We start from the raw sequence: 17,587 nt of genomic DNA, 5'->3' as shown, positions 1-17,587 counted from the left end.
CACACTGACACTGAGGGAGAGGGATCGTCCGAAGAGGAGGGTGGGTTTGAGGTCTACACACACACACACACACACACACACACACACACACACACACACACACACACACACACACACACACACACACACACACACACACACACACACACAATATTGAGCTATTGCTGGCCACTGTTTCCTTCACATAACACAATCAACTTTACCCTGGATTTTATTCTTGGCATAAGGAAAAAGCTGTCTAAGCACTTGTTGTCAGGACGTGTGGGACGTTTGAGTTGTGTGTTTTGTTTTTGTCCCATCTACAGTTGTATGGTTTAGCCATTAGAAAGTGGATCACTGAATAATACACTAATCATAGTAAAATCACTTATCCATCCTTATTGGCAGCGTGCTGTGTCAGATATCCGTGTGTTCCTGTGAGAAAGCACATGTGTACTTCCCGTGTAATTGCAGTGATGTATGGCTTACGTTTTGTGTTTTTGATGATATTGCCAGATTGTTCAAAAGTACAGGGAGGGACGACATAAGAGAGGAAACAGTAGGAGGTGCATACAAAAAGAGTGTTGTGTATATAATATAGAGGCAGCACATCTCATGCAGCCTTACCCCAGATACTTCCTGTTGGAAGTGAACCAAGTGTCTGCCTGCCTGCACGCTCCGCAGCTTCCTGCTGTCCAGAGGGGGAAGGACACAGTAGTACAACACACATACACCTCACTGCAACATGTTCAGCTGATAACCTCTCAGGCAAGATGAGCTAATAGGATTTTCCTTTTTCTTTGTTACTCCTCTGCTCTGCTCTGCTCTCCTCTCGACTCTTCTCATTTCCTCTACCCTACTCTATTTTACTCTACTGTCTTCTACTTTCCTCTCCTCTATCCAAATCTGTTTTCCTCTTCTCTCCTCTCCTCTCCTCTCCTCTACCTTGCTCTATTTTATTCTACGTGATTTTACTCTACTCTCCTCTACCCCCCTCTTCTCTCCTCGTCTTTCCCTCAAGCTTCTCAAATCTGAGAATTTGCTGTTAAATATATTTGGGTTTTGGACTGTAATTTGAAGACATCACCATGTGCTCTGGCAACTTCTGAAATTTAATAGGCAAAACGATTTATCAGGGAAGTAATCATCAGACTAAGTAATAATGGAAAATAATCATTAGTTGCAGTCTAGTTCCGAAAAAAATGCGGGCAGTGTATGGGCAGGTGTTGCAAATTACTTTTTTTTTTTTTTTTCAGCTCAGCCCACTTCACTCTATTTTTAATTCGAAGTCTGCCTGTCTCCCCACCTGCCCATGCATGCCCAGACCTCCCACCTGCCTCTCATTCAGGTCTCAGAGCCGGTGGTCTGGCAGGGTGTCAGGCTGACCGGAGTCCAGCTCAGCTCTGTTCTCTTCTGCAGCGAGTCTGCTTTGTTCAAGGCTCCCACAGTCCGATTGCTTGAATTTGTTGATGCAGCTTCTTAGAAAGCAGTCACAGTTTCAGGACACACAGTGTTTCTTCCTGAATTCCCTAAGACAACAAGATTTCACATTTGAGACATTAGGACAATACAAGAACTCAGTGACTGCACTTATTCTTTATTACGCTCTGGCATCAAAGGTGAAATTCCTCCACCGCGTTGTCCTTAAGGGACCAACCAGTTGAATTGTGCTCTGTAGACTTGTTTTGTGCTGTGACCTTCCTCAAACCTTCTGAGTGTTCCTCTGGCACTTACGATGAACAAAACCATGTTTCCTGCTACCACTGACCCTCGCCCCAAACCACAGAAACCCCCAAGCTCGTTGGCTCTCTGATCCAGCTGGCAGCGTGCAGTCGATCAGCTGTCTCACAGTTTTAACATCAGTCTTATTTGAGTTCATATTTCATCGTGTTTTGCTTTGCATTAAATTTGCTGTTAGACATCACATACTGTAAAAGTGTAGCCAAAAGCATTGGAGTGGGAAACTTTAGAAGTGGAAATACTGTAACAATATCATTCTGATCTGACCTCTTTGCTGCTGAACTGTCCACAGCACTATCTGTTCGGCAGAGTTTGTTCACATACTCAACTAAGTGTTCACTTAACAGACATTTCCCACTGTACACTAAGGTGCAATTAGCTGCTGGGTTCGACCAAAACGGGCAAACTCACGTACACAGCAGCACACACACACTCACACTCACACTCACACACATACACTCACTAACACAAACACATATGCTTGCTAATTCTTGCAATTAAGAAAATATATTTATATCTAAACTACATGGGTGTAATTTTTATACTGGTAACACACAACAAAAACAGTTTTTATTTAATTTGACTGTATCTAATGTCCCTGGACAAGCCATTACTGTCAGGAAATGCACAGGGTTAATTGAGCCATTTGCCCCACATTTAGAAATGTGTGCCTAATGAGGGCATATTATCTCATGTTGGCTCACATTTGGGGCATACACAACTTCTATCTTTATCTCAGTTTGTAAAAATCCGTATGCTGCAGTCGTTGTGCTTCTGTGCAGTGTCGGTGTATTTCAAATCAGCACAGTCGTCTTGAGTTTAATGAACAGAACTGGCTGCATTTATATATAATAGTATTGCATTATTTTGATGTTTTCCTGGCTTTTGTAATTAATGTAATGTAATTACATGTAATTAAGAGACAAAATTTTTTTTTATGCAGCTACATACCTGCTGGAGAAACCTGAATATTTCACCATGTATATCCTTAATCCGGTTTCTTTACATCCAAATGTGTATAAAACAAACACCAGGACAGGGAGAAATGCATGCACCAGGATGAATCATTCCTCATAGCTCTGCGTCCCAAAATTATTCAGTCCACACCATGACTGAAACTATACCAAACTGTATTCGTCTTCATGTTATTAAGTGAAAAGTTGAACCATTAAATAGGTTGTTTTTCACAGCTTACACATAAGTTAAACACTTGTCCTCTTCCGTCAGTAACGGTCAAATTCTAAGACTAGTAAAAAAAGCGTCATATCACTAAACAGGTTTCTTATGACATGTTCACTTACTATGTTGAAATTATTCCAGGGCTTTTACAAAAAACATGAGCTGACATCTGATCCTATTGTAAATGTGTTCTTGGATTTCCTGCCGTTACTGATTTATCACTGTAATCTGGTTTCTTGCGTATAAACGTAATCATTGTTAATGGTAAGCATCATAGTAATGCTCATTCATCTCTGTGAAGTGTCTCTCAGGAGAACAAAAATATCTGGCTCGAGTATTTGTTTGTTCAATCAGATTAGTTGAAGTGGCTCTTAGGTATACGTGCCTGATTCCTGCCATACAGTCCAGGACAGTGTAGCGGGGCACCGGGCCTTCCTTTGAGGTCACAGCGCCAGCAGCCAAGAACCTGCCAGAAAGCAGAGTGCTAGAGGATGATTGATAACCCCCAGCATTTCTCCCATAGGATTCATTGGTTTGTTTTTTTTGCAGGGTACTTTCTCACCATTTGGAGCCATTTGTCTCTCAGTAAATGGGACCCCCCTTCTTTCATTCAAGGCTCGACCAGTCCTTTCTCCTTTTATTAGGGGGAAACATCTTGTGCAGAACAATATAAGTTTCCTCCTGCAATGTGTCAAGACTGTTCCACTGACAAGACATAACCTGCTGCCCTGCGCAACTCAGGCTCGCGGACAAAGTTAACAAAACCTCCCACCATTCACCTTTCATCCCCTTACTTCTGCTTGCTTCTCCTCAGTCCTTCCTCTCCTGGCAGTACCTCACTCAGCTGCCTCTTTCTTTCTTCCCCTGCGTCTTTGTGTCCTTTTTTAATTTGCTCTAATGCCAATTTCCTTCACCCGGGCCACTGTGCACTCTAGCTCATAAGTTGCCCTGAGGAGGGTATATTGAGGGACTGATCCTCTCAGTCTGGGACCTTACAGTCATATCCTGTGTAGGGATTTAGTCTCAAACTGCTTTACAGGTTGTTTTCTGTTTGAACTTAGGGGACGATAGACAACTGGTTTAGACTGGAATCCTGATGGAAGTAAAGATGTCTACAGTGCTTTTTACATGTCATTTCCACCCAAATGATTCTATAGAGCAGTGAGACAATTGGTCAACAACAATTTAATTGAGAAAATAATCCACAGATAAAAAAATCACTTGAATTTACTTTATTTCCCAGGTGTGTTTGAAAATTAGTATAACATTTAAGTCGTGTGCAACAACAATATGCAACTGGTTGCTGTTCAAGTTTCATTATATGTACACATTAACGGTATCATAATTCAGTTTAAACCAAAGGCTGTTGTGTCTTGAGGCTTGGTGCATTCAGGTGCTGGAAGGAAGCTCTGACATCTAAGACGTCATCTGCAATCACCAAAACCATTTAAATGCGAGAAGGTAAACTTACCTTTCACAGCCGGTGATTTCATCATAGCTGTTTTGGTCTGGGTGAAACTCAAATTTCATATTTGAGACGTCTACCACAACACAGCAAGCTTGAAAGACTAAAACGTTTATCCGGTTCATATACATTTAACAAAGCAGTGAGTATTCTGTTCACGCTGATAGATTACCTATCTTGAGAAAATGTCAAGTCTCTGCAAGTTAATTTTCATACTTTGATGAAATGCACCGAAACCAAACATTTCCTTGAAGGAGGGAAAAGCATATTTGAACAGCCCACAGCGTGCTTGTATGAAATGTACAAAAACATGTTTGGTATGTTTGCCTTTTCAGTAGGCTAAGCTGTAAGGAAGTTGTATTAAACCCTTTATTTATGATGAAAGGTTAGCAGAAGCCAACCAGATGCATTTTTGCCACAGGCCTCAACCCTAATCTATGGGATTTCTCTTTTTTTTTTTTTTTTTTCTTTTGTGTGAAGACTAGAGGCTGTTCTCGTAAGCCAGAGGTCAGTGATGGCTAGAGAACCCGGCTGCTCCTCTCTGTTCTCGCAGCAGGCAGCAGACAATAGTTCAGCCCGTTGTCCTCCCTCCACACCCTCCTGTTTTCCACCCCTTCTGTGCCTTCTCCCCACATCTCTTGTCACCTACCCTATCTTCCTCATCTTCTCTCCTTTCTTCTCTCAGCCAGCCTCTTGTTCCTCCCCGTCCATCTCTGCTCGTTGTCTCCCTCCCTCATGTTTGTCCCCTCAGCTGCTATATTTCAATGCCACAGTTTTCCCCTCATTGTCTGACTCCCTGTCGTCTCCCACAGCCGCTCCACCATACCCCCGCTGTGTGAACCAGCTCTACAGCCCTGCTGGGACACATTGTCAGTGCCGGACTTGCTCACACCGGCCAGTATTGTCACCAGGTTTTCTTAAATGGCAAACACAGAAAGTGAAGCAGTTTTTAACACATAGGGCAAACTTCAGCTACATATCGCTTGAGCTTGAAAAGGAAATTATGAAGCAACTGATGGAGTTGAACATCTTTCTTTGTACATGTCTAGGTTGGCGGCCCATGAGTAAAGATTGAGTAGTGATTACTTCTTTCCTACCTTGCTGCTCCTGTGTGTGGGTTGGTGTATATGAGCCCCCTGGTCAGCTTGAGCTCGGTCCTTTTCCTGCCAGTGTTTCAAACACGCAGACATATTTATTTTTTTGCCCTTTAGCAGTCATTGTGCCAGAGGCATGCTCCACGTCTCTGCAGATTTAAAAACCATAAATATGTGTTTTCCCTCGTGGAGCATTAAACACAGTTGAATGTTCTCAAGTGGAGAAACTACAGGCCTACTACAATATGAAAACAGACGATTTCCTTGTTTTAGGGCCAAAAAGATGAATGACTGAAAAGATGGTTTCCGGACTTTGCCGTGCTGCTAATGAGTCACTTTTTGCTGTTGAGTGTGCCGTAGAAGCCCTTTTGATTACCAGACCCAGTCACAAAACCTGAAGTGTGGTTGAAATCCTAAACTCGTACTGTCTCCTTCTAAGTCTCACTTAGATACAAGATTACATGAATAGCCCGATTGTTCCTCCCTATGCTCTTTGATCAGAGGCAGAGGTGGGTGGTCTTAACTGTACTAATGCTTAGCCCAGACAATAGGAGGGTGGGTGGGTGTGTTCGAGTGTGTTGATGCCCGTAACTCTCATGATGCCTTCACGTTACCGTGGTTGTGGTGACTTCCTCTGTACTTTCCATCAGTACCTCCCGTTAGAACAAATCCAGCTGTTCTGGTCCAGTCTGCTCCAGTCTGGCCGTCCAATCAGTCTCAGACTCTGACTGAACATATCTGGAATGTGTTTGTATGCATGCATGAAAGTATCCTTAATCCTGTGAACAGAAAGGTATTGTTTTCTCAGGGCTGCTACGTGTCAGAGTCTGTGCCGTACGGGTACTTTTAGAAGGAGATGATATTTGAACAGTCAGAGGGATTTGCTCTGTGGATGGTCTGACGCTCATCCTCCATCTCTCGTGATCCGCTGGACTCCTGGAGCTACAGAGCTCCACACATGTAATACATAAACCTTTTTCCTACTCCTGACGCCAGATTATTCCAGTTCCCAAAGTGAGGCAACCGTTAGCTATGCGTGTGTGTGTGTGTGTGTGTGTGTGTGTGTGTGTGTGTGTGTTTGTGGAGAGAGGTTGGTATGAGGTCTAAATCCCTCCAACCCCCCTAGATCAGATATTGTTGGGGCTCCCTTACCTCCTCAGACTCCCTGCAGGCAGGAGAGAGCTGGCTAGTTGAAAGGCGTTCTCTGGCAAGAGAGAAGGACTTGAGCTCATGTATCTTAAGGTTTGCAAATTAAATTTGGAAACTAAAGAAAAGTGTTAGGAATCAGCTTTTTGTTTTCATGCTGCCAGGGGTGTTGTTTGTAATCTTTTAATAGAGGTATGTGATATGTTTGTCTGAAATATTCATTACAGCTGCGCACATTTGTTGGCAGATTTATTTAAGAGGCACATCGATACCTCGTGTGAGACCCTGACTAAGTCATAGTTTTTTAGAATAAAATAGAGGAGTCTGTTTTGTTGGCAGAAGATGGTGGAGCCTCTTCAATTCAGACATAACGAATTCTGCACTTCATGCTTCAAAGGCTTTCCACTGTTCTAGACTTGGATTTACAACGGGAGATGCCGGTACTCATCACAGTATTTTGTTCTTTATCGAAAAGTGGGTTGGCCATCTTTTTTATGTGGGAAGAGGCCATATTTTTGCTTTCCAGAACTCATATTTTATACAGTTTATTTGCGCGACAGTTGGAAATAATCAGACCCCCTGACTTCAAGTTTCTAAGGTTTGATCTGACCTGGGACAGACTGAAGCTTGATGCTTTAGCTGCAGTAGGACAGTTCTCCCAATGTGACTTTAAATATGAAACACAGTTTGTTTTTTTTTTACCATATGGATTTTTAAAGAAACATATTTATGTAAATTATGTTCCTACTTGCTTTCGCTCTGCTCTGCTCTGAGATGGAAACATAAAGTAATCAGGGTTTCCCCCTGAATATTTGTTAAGCCGATGGTGATAAGCCACTCAGGCGTACCTGACGTCTGCTCTTTTTACTTGGAGATTAATGTTTTATTTCAGAAAAGGGTATTTATTTTTTATTATGTTAGCTGGGGTGGTCTTTGTTTTTCTGTTGAGGTGGCCCACCTCCACTCTAAATCACTGTGGAAATCCTGGTAAACCTGGAGGTATGTGTCTACAGTTGATTTGCCAAGCATGACTGAATACAGCATTTAGGAAATGAGTAGCAATTAGGCAAAAATGTAAACAAGGAAATGGGCATAACACATACAGCAGTGTGTCACTGGAACAAAGTTGAATTTCTGAAGATAATGAAATACAACATGCTTCTTCTAATACTAACGGGTAGTTAAATCCCTTTCATGCAAACCTCTCACCTTCATTGTAACTTTGTATTACTTTTGCCTTGTTTGTATAAACCTACTTTGCAATAAAGCTGATTTTGAATACTGCTAACCTTAGTTAGCTATTAAGTTGCCTCTGAAGAGCAGATATTTCTGTGTAAATGAAACAGATTCAGAAAGTGCAAAGTAAGCAGTTTTATTAACCGATATGTAGACTCACAGTTGGGCCCACTGGAATCTCATAATGGACAGAGAGCACTCAGCAAAACGGATTTAACGCTCACCATGGCCAGGATTTTCCTTTACTAAACCCTACCGTCTTGGAAAAAGAGGGCCCTTGTCTTTCAAGGTGTTTTCTCAGTATGAAAAAAGGTTTAACAGCGTCTGAAAGCGGGTCAGATGTACTACTTCTAATGGCAGTGATGCACCATTTAATTCCCATGGCCTCTCCGCAGAAGCTGGCAGGCAGCTGTGAAGTTACATAAATCTTACGTAAAAGTGCTGCTGCTCTGGTCTCAATCCCTGCTCTTCTCAGTCAGGGTTGTTTAGTGTCGAGATGCAGTTTGATTGTTTTGTGTTGTGGATTTTTTTTTCTCTCGATCTGCATTGTTGATTTCCTAAGAATGCTCTGGTACATGTTTCTGCTTCCAAGTATTGTTCCCTGTTAGAGTTTTAGTTTAATAGGTACAAACGGCATGCCAGGCCAGAGGAGGCTCCGCTTTGGTCCTCAAGAACCACTAGATAACTGTATAATTGTGAGTGTGTGCTTACGCATACACCTGTTGAATGCCAGGACTGCAGTGTTCTCCAAAATCCCCTCTTTTGTGTCTTTGCTCTTTTCGTCTACAACTATTTGTTTTCCTCCAATGCTGTTTGTCCAGGATTAATTTCTCATTGCGTAGCAGGTGTTTGAGTCATTCATATTTTTGTGGGTTTGCTCACGAGAATGACCATCTCATGAAAATATTCCCTCGTCAGGTTGACGTGATGAAACGCTTGATCCCTGTAATGATGGGTTTGCACCCTGTTTCATTATGATTGGAGGTTTTGGTTATACCTGCTGTGCAGTTGCAGAAAAACTGCTTAGCCATGTCTCCCACGACTTTACCCTGTGTAATTATATTTATGTATAGGCCTGTGGGTATGTTATTTTTGGGCTACACATAACCGCTACAGTACATTACTGCTATTCCTAGAACTGTATGAGCCTGACTTTATTCTGGAAATACATGTCTGGCATGATTCACCTGCAATTTGTCTCATTTCTAACCCCTTTTCTTACTGGACAGCACAAGCCTACATCCTCTTACTTACAGTAACTGCTCGACATGATGTAATATTTCCACAAACAGTGCTTCACATTCAGCGATGTGAGCCAGAAACATAAAGTGATAAATCTTTAGCTTCCTTTTCTAATTAATACCAAGGCAGAGTCTTGTGTGGCATTGTTTGTCTGACAGCAGTGAGTGGACCTGCACCGCCAACCACAACAGCACACGGAGGAGTGGGCGTGGGAGGTGTATTATAGCCCAACAGGATGGTCATAAAATCAAAATGGCTCTCACTGCCAACATCTCTGTGCCAACGAAAATACACAACTTTTGTGGAGCAGGAGAGACTGGTGTAACAATAGGGATTAAGGCCTACATTGTGTACAGTAAATCAGTAGGAGACAACAGGGATTTGGGGCAGGCAGTGATTTTGACTTCTGCTGATCCCTGAGAGGTCTTGATTATAGGTGTCAGGCTGTACTAAGCACATGTTACGGAACAAAATAATTTGGGTAAACAGCCATTTTGCAGATTTTGGCTTAGCAAGGTCTGGAAACAGATGATTGCAGACAACAGACTTATGTTTGAGCGATGACCAGATATTGTTTCTAGATATTTAACAGTAGTTTGTAGTCATAAAATATGTTAAACTATGTTCATTGGTTGTTCATTTAAATCTGCAAATGAGTTTCAGTTAATGTATTCTTGCATTTTTATGTGAATTTGTCTCTGTTATCTACTTGTGTGACTGGATTTGCTGTTTGTTTAATTTTTTCTTGCCATTGTGTCATGCATGTTTATTTCCCCATTGAGTGCAGAGTTTCCCAAAATTCTTTATGTTCTGCCCCCACCAGAATGATGTTTATCCAGCCTGCGTGTTCGACGGATCTGTAAATCGTATGTTCGAGTAGCTGAAGGAAAAAGAGGCTCTGGTCTTGTGTCACGCTCTCTTCTGAGTCCTGCACAGCCTGTTTGTTTTTAGATCTGCCCCACAACAATGCCCGACTCTCCCCGCGCACACACACTATCTCGTGCGCAGGGCTCTCTGAGAAAACAAGCAACAGCCATAACAACGGCCCAAACAGGAGCTGCTCTCTGTAGGAAAACCTGTGCTCACTTCCCAGACTCCTGGCTGGGGACCACTGTCCTATTATACAGTACAGTACATGAAAGTCCCCAAAAAGTCAGGAAAACAACACTTGACATTTTTTGGCTCCATTACATAAGATTACATTGTGGATTTAAAAATTCTGTTCTGGGGAAAACAAAAGAAAAATGCAGCTTTGATGTTTGGAATAATAAATACTGAGACATCTGTCCCTGCGGTAGCGCGGAAGAAAGCTCCTTTGTTTTAATTTGTTTCTTCACCGGTCGGCCTGTGACTAAAGGAGGGTGAGAACATAGTTTCTGACTCTTTTGGACTTTTGAACACACACCGTTATTATTTTTCACCTATCTACCCTTTCTGTCTCACCCCTCTGTTCCTCCATGGGGGACTTTAATTAAATGTGTTGCTGCAACAACAGGTACTCACTTTCTGTTTAGGGGTCAGAGCGGCAGCTGTTATTTTTTCCATATGACTCGGTTTACAGTCAAGTGCAGATATTTGATATACATAAAGGAATTAGGGAGGTCTGTGGAGTAAGCTTCTGCAGTAATGGGCTGCGGCTTTCAATGAGATCAGCTTCAGATTATGTTGTTATATTGCAAGTACAACAACAAATGCATAGTATGTATAAGTAACTTTAAAACGCTAGAATACTATATACATTATGAGCATCTACTATACAGAAAATGAAGCATGAACACAATTAAAAAATGCAAATGGCGACATTTTAACTTAAGGTCCTTCGTGACAGTGAGGATGTTTTTAAATGGAGTTGCATTCTAGATCATTATTTTCTGGACTGTTTGAGTGCAGATAAATAATGGAAACTCTTGCTGACCCTCTTGTAGTGTCTGAAGTTAAATCTCCGCAGGGCTCAGGGGCCGAGTTTTCTCTCTGCAGCGGGACGTGTCAGGAGGTCACGACCCTGCCGGCTCACCGTGTGTCTCTTGTGTCTCCACCCCTCAGATCCTGGACGAAATCGCAGAGCACGGGATCAGAATTTATCAGCTACCTGATGCCGACTCTGATGAGGACGAGGAGTTCAAGGAGCAGACCAGAGTCTTGAAGGTGAGAGGGGGACATGCATACCATTCTCATCCTATTCATCCTTGCTTCCTTTCACTTCATCCCCTCCTCTCTGATACCTCTATTTTCCATCCTCTGACTTTGTTTTTCTCTGGGGATCCACTGACCTTCCCAGGCGAGCATTCCCTTTGCTGTGATTGGCTCCAACCAACTGATTGAGGTGAAGGGGAAGAAGATCCGTGGTCGTCTCTACCCCTGGGGAGTTGTTGAAGTGGAGAACCCCGAGCACAATGACTTCCTCAAACTACGCACCATGCTTGTGTGAGTCCACCTGGCAATTAAACTTTTAGTAAAAGGATTTTCAGAAGGAAAATCTCTTAAAACTTTGATAGAGCTGCTTCCTCATTAAAGTGATTGTAAAAGCAACGCTCTACTGCCTCCTGGTGTATGAAGAAAGGATTGCATGTGTGTTTGTTGCAGGACCCACATGCAAGACCTCCAGGAGGTGACTCAGGATCTGCATTATGAGAACTTCCGCTCAGAGAGGCTGAAGACAGCGGGCAGGTGAGAAATTTATATTACATAAACACCAGATGGGGGCTGCTCTATTTCAGGCAACATTTTCTTAACTAAACATGTTTTGTTTCTCTGCAGGGCTGTGGATGAGGACGTGGTGGATAAGGACCAGATCCTGCTACAGAAAGAGGCCGAGGTAAGAACACATGGACAGCTGCAAGCAAACTGTCCTTTACTTTGTGCTAAAAATGGGTCTTGGCTGATCCAATAGCAAGTGGATTATATAAATACAGGTTTATAGGCTCCGTAAACAGATTATAGGACTAGGTTTGGAAGTTCATATTTTCTCTACTGCACCATTAAAATCAACTCGCAGAGACTTCAAATGTTGTCAACATAGCCAGTGCATCATAATAAAACAGAAAGTTATGGAATTACGCAGAGGGAAAGTAGATCCACAAAATGTGTTCCAGGGTAAAAGATTGTTTTGCGCAAAATCATAATTACCTTGAGTTATCAATGCGGATGTCTGAAACGTTTCATTTATAAAATTTAAACAAATCGGCAAAATATATCAAACAGCAAAATATGGCTGCTTGCTTTGTGAAATGACTGGCACTTATGGAAGGTGTTGGCAGAAAGTAATTATTTGGCTTAAACCACCGGTATGGCCTTTTAAATCCCTGTGTTATGAACTGTATGTGTTTCAAAGGGATCCATTTGATTTGGCTAACGCAGACTGCTGAATCCACCTCATATTAGCTTCAACTGAATTTAAAGACAGAACAAGGATTTTGGATTTTGTCCTGGATTTGTAACAGTTAAGCTGAATTAGAACGGGGTCTCTACTTCATATCCAGCATGGAGAGGAGGATGGTTACAGTGATCAATAACTCTTTCAGTGTAGATATGGGCTTGGGAGTATTATATTCATGAAATCCACGAGGATCTGATCACTCAAAACACAGTAGCCCATGTGCTTAGGTCTTATTTATTTTCACCCCACTGTCTTCCATATGTATTGTTTACTTTCTGGGCCATGGAGCCTGCACGTCATCTGGCTATAACCTGTTTCCTAATTGCTCTTGATTGGCCTGTTTGTGTTGCAGCGCACCGTAGTGAGCGGGCAGGGTGTAATCAGAGCTGTTTGTAAACAATGTGCCCAGGCAGGAAGTGATGGCATGTCCTGCCTGGGCACATTGTTTACAAACAGCGCTGATTGCACCCCATCCGCTCACTACAGTGCGCAACAACGGCAACACAAACAGGCCAATGTTGGCCCAGGATGTCCTGGCCCTATTTTATGGTGGGAATGTCTTCAGTGATGTAAGGAACTCAAAACACACTGCCAGAGGGACAGTGGTTTGTTTGTTTACGTGTTGTCAGGGTTTTGGATGGGAGAAAAGATTACTATAACTGCTGTTACTTGTGTGGTATAATGTTAAAAAAAATGACCTTGATACATGAAAAGGTAACACTTTATTTTGCAGGTCCCTAGTTTCCTAATTAGTTCTCAGTAGCATCTGACAAGTAGCCATTATTTGATGGATAGATAGATCAAGATTAAATGTATATATTTATGATTTTGCAAACGAGTCGGACCAGAAGAAAGACTACACAGCTTTGATTAGGCTCTCAGCCACAAGGAGGCGATATTCACCTTTGTCAAATTTAAGCTTTTACATACTCATTATTTATTGAGTTTTATTTTATTAAATCGTTCACTTGTTTATTTATTTATTTATTTATTTATGGGCCCATTCCTACCTTCTCATAATATTTATCTATTATTCATTCATTGTTTTTATGCTTCATTTATTTTTAAACACTTTCTTCAATTGCAATTACAGCAGCTGTGCTGATATACATTATATTATTACGCATTAAAACATATTGATTTACTCTTAATTTGATCGAATAATAATCATCTGCAAGCACCTATTTACTTTATTTATAGTATAATGTAGCCAGTCCCCTTGTAGTGGTAAAGAAAGTCACACGGTATAACACCTTAAAACTATTTCAGGTGGTTAATTTTGGTGATTACACATCAAGTCTTAAACTATCATCACCTCATGCTGGTTAGAAACTAAAACCTAAATATTGGATCATTAAATATACTGGAATTACTTTACTCTTAAACACCCTAAATATCATTGGATCTGAGGTCATCCTCTGTTTTTTTTTCTGAATAAGATGCTTTTTTTCTGCTGCAAGAAACATGAAACCCAGAGATTTTTCCCCCTACTCACTACTGGATGTTTTGGAAATACAAAGTTTACTGAACTGTTTCTGGATTGTGTTTCTTGAAACCGGCCCAAGTTCATTTTTGATCCGCTACTGATATTAACACTGTGTTGAGAAATACATTTAGTATTTGTAATTGTTTAAATATTTTTCAGACATAGCAGTCAGTTCAGAGAGAAACTGGTTATTACTTGAAAAACTCTCCGACATTGTGAGTTTGTTTTTGTTTTCTCTCTGTAGCTGAGACGCATGCAGGAGATGATCGCTCACATGCAGGCACAGATGAAGATGAAATCTGACGAGTGAACGAATCGGAGCAGAAGGGAAGCACGGTGATCCCAACCCCCCAACACACACACACACACACACACACACACACGTGGTCCTTCTCTGAATCCATCCCGGCCTGCTGCCGCCCTGCAGATCCACCAGGAGTCCAGGATCACATCATTTTTATCTGCACACCCCTTCCTCTTCCCTTCAAACATCCATCCATTAGCTGTTTAGGAGCTCGCCACTGATGTCTCTTATTTTTCTTCCTAATCTTGGGAAGACCCTTCTTACTATTCACATCTCAATCTCGCTGATTGTCCTGTCCTATGGGTACGAGTTTGCTGGGTGGGACTAGGCAGAATTTAAAAAGCATGAGCACGAAAATGTTCCAACGTAATATTAACATGTTTGTTATTTAGTGTTTGATCTTAATTATGGTCCACCGAGCTGCCAGTGACAATGGTACTGAGATGTTTTTCTATATCACACTAACATGTTTACAAAAATATATGTATGAATTATGCATTTTGTTTAAGTCCAAGCTTCAGATGGCACCGTTTTCCATTTATTTTATCAGGTTAAGACCATTTTAAGCATATTTTCACTTTAAAGGAAAAAACTGTCACTGCTTATGAGGGATTCAGTAGCACATCACCTTTACCTCTGGATGGTTTCAGACCATCAGTGCCTTCAGTGCTTCAGTCTGATAATGCAATAACTATAAATATTACCATAGTGAAAGGTAAGTGTAGTTATGAATGAGGTCCATGTCGAGAACGAGGGATGCTGTTGTGTATGGTTTTCCAGGCAAAGAATTTGTCCTTAATTGTGTTAAACTAGAAACCTTATGTACATGCAAGTACACAAACTAATAGCACTTGGTTCTAAATGGAAACAACCAGACTTCAGGATCATGTTATAGTTGAATAAAAGTGCCATGGTTTTAATATATATATTTAATATATATTTGTATTCGTCATCAAGAGCTGCATGATCTTAATCTCTGCAACTGCTAATCAAACTATTCAGTCCAGATACATTAATACATGTCCATATTTGCTCCAGTGATGTCATTCAATGTTTAAAATGGTCTGTTTTTATACTTGTACAGTCTTTCATCATACTGTATTTGGGCTTACCGTTTAAAAATTAAATACTGTGATATTTAAGTTTTCAATGCGCAAACTCCCTCCAGCCTCTGCCAGAAGCAGACTACACATCCTAACTTTTCTTCAGCAGTTTCATCTATCTGACTGTATTGTTGTCATCCATGTGCCATTGGCATTATTTTGTTCTTCTGTCTTTTGCTGTCACATGCAAATGTCTCTGTCGAATTCATTAAGATAAACATATATTTCTTAACCGTTTCTCAGCAAAGACTTGTTTTTAGGCATCAACATTTTGTTTTTGTATTTCTCTCTAGAATAAAGTTGGTTTAGAAGAAAAACTTGAGTTGACATTTGTTGATTTTGGGGTTAATTTTGAGTTTCTTTAACATTTTTAACACTTTATTGGAGTTGATGGTGGTGATACAGACACAGTCAGACACATACCTTTGTTTTCTTTCTGTCAGCAGCATCTGAATGAAAAACAAAAGAGCATGTCTGTTTTAACCTTAATATAATCCTTGCTAATAAGTGCCATATTGTCGATCACACATAAAATCCAGCTGTAACAATAACAGCAGAATTCAGAAACTATCGAAATGATGTATTTATCTTCCATTTATTAAAATTAAACGGAAGAAAATGGAGCAGTGTAGAGTACAATTTTTCAGGTGTTTTTTTTTAATTGTCTTGGTGGAATAACAATTGTTTACATTTATTTCTAAGGGAAACATTTTTACTGCTGACACCCGATTGAGTGTAAACTTGTAACTGAGTGAGAGTTCAAGGAACCTTGTAAGAGCTTAAACTTGCTCTTTCTTTGCTTCACAATAAAAATGAACATAAATTAAAACAGCTGGACTATTTCTTCAGTCTCCTTAAGGGGTTGTGTGTCTAAGTCACCAAAATATCATCAGCTGTAGGCTATGATTAAAAGCCTTTGACATTGCAAGACTTCAGGGTGTTATTAAAGCAAAATAGAAACTGCAATAAAAATGTTTGGCAAAGGGAAACTTGAAGCGATGGAAGTGAATGCAGCCGACATGGATATATTTAGCAGAATGTGGTGTTTTCTATGAGGGGTCCCATGTTTTGTATGAATGTTCCCCTATTATTGCGAGTAAAATATCTGATTAATATTATAATTTTGGGGACAGATTCCTCAGATATCTGACTTGATACTGGAGACAAGTTATATATTAAATGAAGAGTGAATTCCATTGATGTCATTGACGTTTGTCCGGACCCTAACCCCCTCATGGCACCCTGTTGGACCCCTGTTTGTAGAAAACTCTGCAGTGTGACTGGCTGAGTGTGTGAGGAGGAGGAGGGGCTCTCATCTGTCAGCTCCGCCCGCCCTCCTGCTGTCTGTCCGGGGTTTGGAGGCGAAGTGAGGGGCCGCTTTCAGTGAGCCGTCGCTTCGGTAAAAATCGAGGGAGGAGAGCGGTCAACATGACGACCAACATCAGGTACAAAAGCCGGATCCCGGTTAAAACAGGTGAGCGTGGCTTCAGTATTTCATTTACATGCGTGTATTTATTGAGAATGCAATGATTCCTTCATGTTTCTGTCTCCCTGGGCGTCGCTCTGCATCCTTGCACCTGCGCCTCCTCCTCATCCTCATCCATCCTGTAATGGCCAATAGAGGATAGCGCAGAGGTAAGAGACATCCTGTTTTATTAGGCTATATGTTTTTTTTTTTTAAGTGCTGTTGAGAATGCATTTTCAATATAGTGCCTTGTCCGGCTATAGCCTCGGACCGCACGGCGTCGGCTGCAGCAGCGTCAGCAATATTTACGTTTCTGGTCTCACATTTTGCTGTTCTTTTTCTCACGATGAGCGCGGTTTGTCAATTTTATGAAGGCGAGATGCGCTGAGGGCAGCCATGCCATCACAGGCTGAGCTGTGATCGGCAGACTGACAGGCGGGGGCGGGGGGTAAGGTTTCATTTTTAGACGCGTATGTGGAGCAGGCCGGCGTCACAAGAGGCGAGCAGCCAACATGGTCCCCATGAGACAGCATCCTTCCTCTCCATCCTCTCCTCTGCCGTTGCCTTGCAGAAAATATTAGCGATTATCGGTCGACTAAATAAGTCCACCGATGAAATAACCTAAATGTCAACGTGACATCAGCACGACTCATGGTTACAGTCGCTGCTCGTTGGCTGCCTTTTAGCGAACCCTTCCTGACCATTGTTCCGCTCAGAAACACAGCTGACACATGAGCCTACAGGGGAGGTCGCGTCTCTTCTGACCCCGGCC

At 41.6% G+C, this 17,587-nt stretch overlaps 2 protein-coding genes across 3 annotated transcripts in view; both read left to right on the top strand.

Moving 5' to 3' along the window:
- zgc:63587 (uncharacterized protein LOC393431 homolog) overlaps positions 1–15,667 on the top strand; it is a 27,013-nt gene extending 11,346 nt beyond the window's left edge. The window contains exons 8-12 of the mRNA XM_046035725.1: positions 11,125–11,226; positions 11,360–11,505; positions 11,665–11,748; positions 11,839–11,896; positions 14,188–15,667. Of these exons, the coding sequence (XP_045891681.1) occupies positions 11,125–11,226; positions 11,360–11,505; positions 11,665–11,748; positions 11,839–11,896; positions 14,188–14,253 (456 nt within the window). The 3' untranslated portion in view covers positions 14,254–15,667. The remainder of the gene's footprint in view (positions 1–11,124; positions 11,227–11,359; positions 11,506–11,664; positions 11,749–11,838; positions 11,897–14,187) is intronic.
- Positions 15,668–16,272: 605 nt separating this feature from the next.
- The window catches only part of sept5a (septin 5a), a 24,140-nt gene continuing 22,825 nt past the window's right edge, over positions 16,273–17,587 (top strand). The window contains exons 1-2 of one of the 2 annotated variants that reach the window (XM_046035723.1): positions 16,273–16,795; positions 16,972–16,985. Coding sequence is in view for 1 of the 2 variants with exons in the window: in XM_046035722.1 (XP_045891678.1) it covers positions 16,779–16,824; positions 16,972–16,985 (60 nt within the window). In the remaining variant the exon portion in view is untranslated. Of the gene's footprint in view, positions 16,825–16,971; positions 16,986–17,587 lie in introns of both variants that reach the window. The other variant, XM_046035722.1, reaches the window with a different exon arrangement.

This window comes from Micropterus dolomieu, linkage group LG21 (genome assembly GCF_021292245.1).
Source record: "Micropterus dolomieu isolate WLL.071019.BEF.003 ecotype Adirondacks linkage group LG21, ASM2129224v1, whole genome shotgun sequence".
Lineage (NCBI taxonomy): Eukaryota > Metazoa > Chordata > Actinopteri > Centrarchiformes > Centrarchidae > Micropterus > Micropterus dolomieu.
The sequence above is the reverse complement of the archived record's forward strand: the minus strand, read 5'-3'. Positions and strand labels throughout refer to the sequence as shown.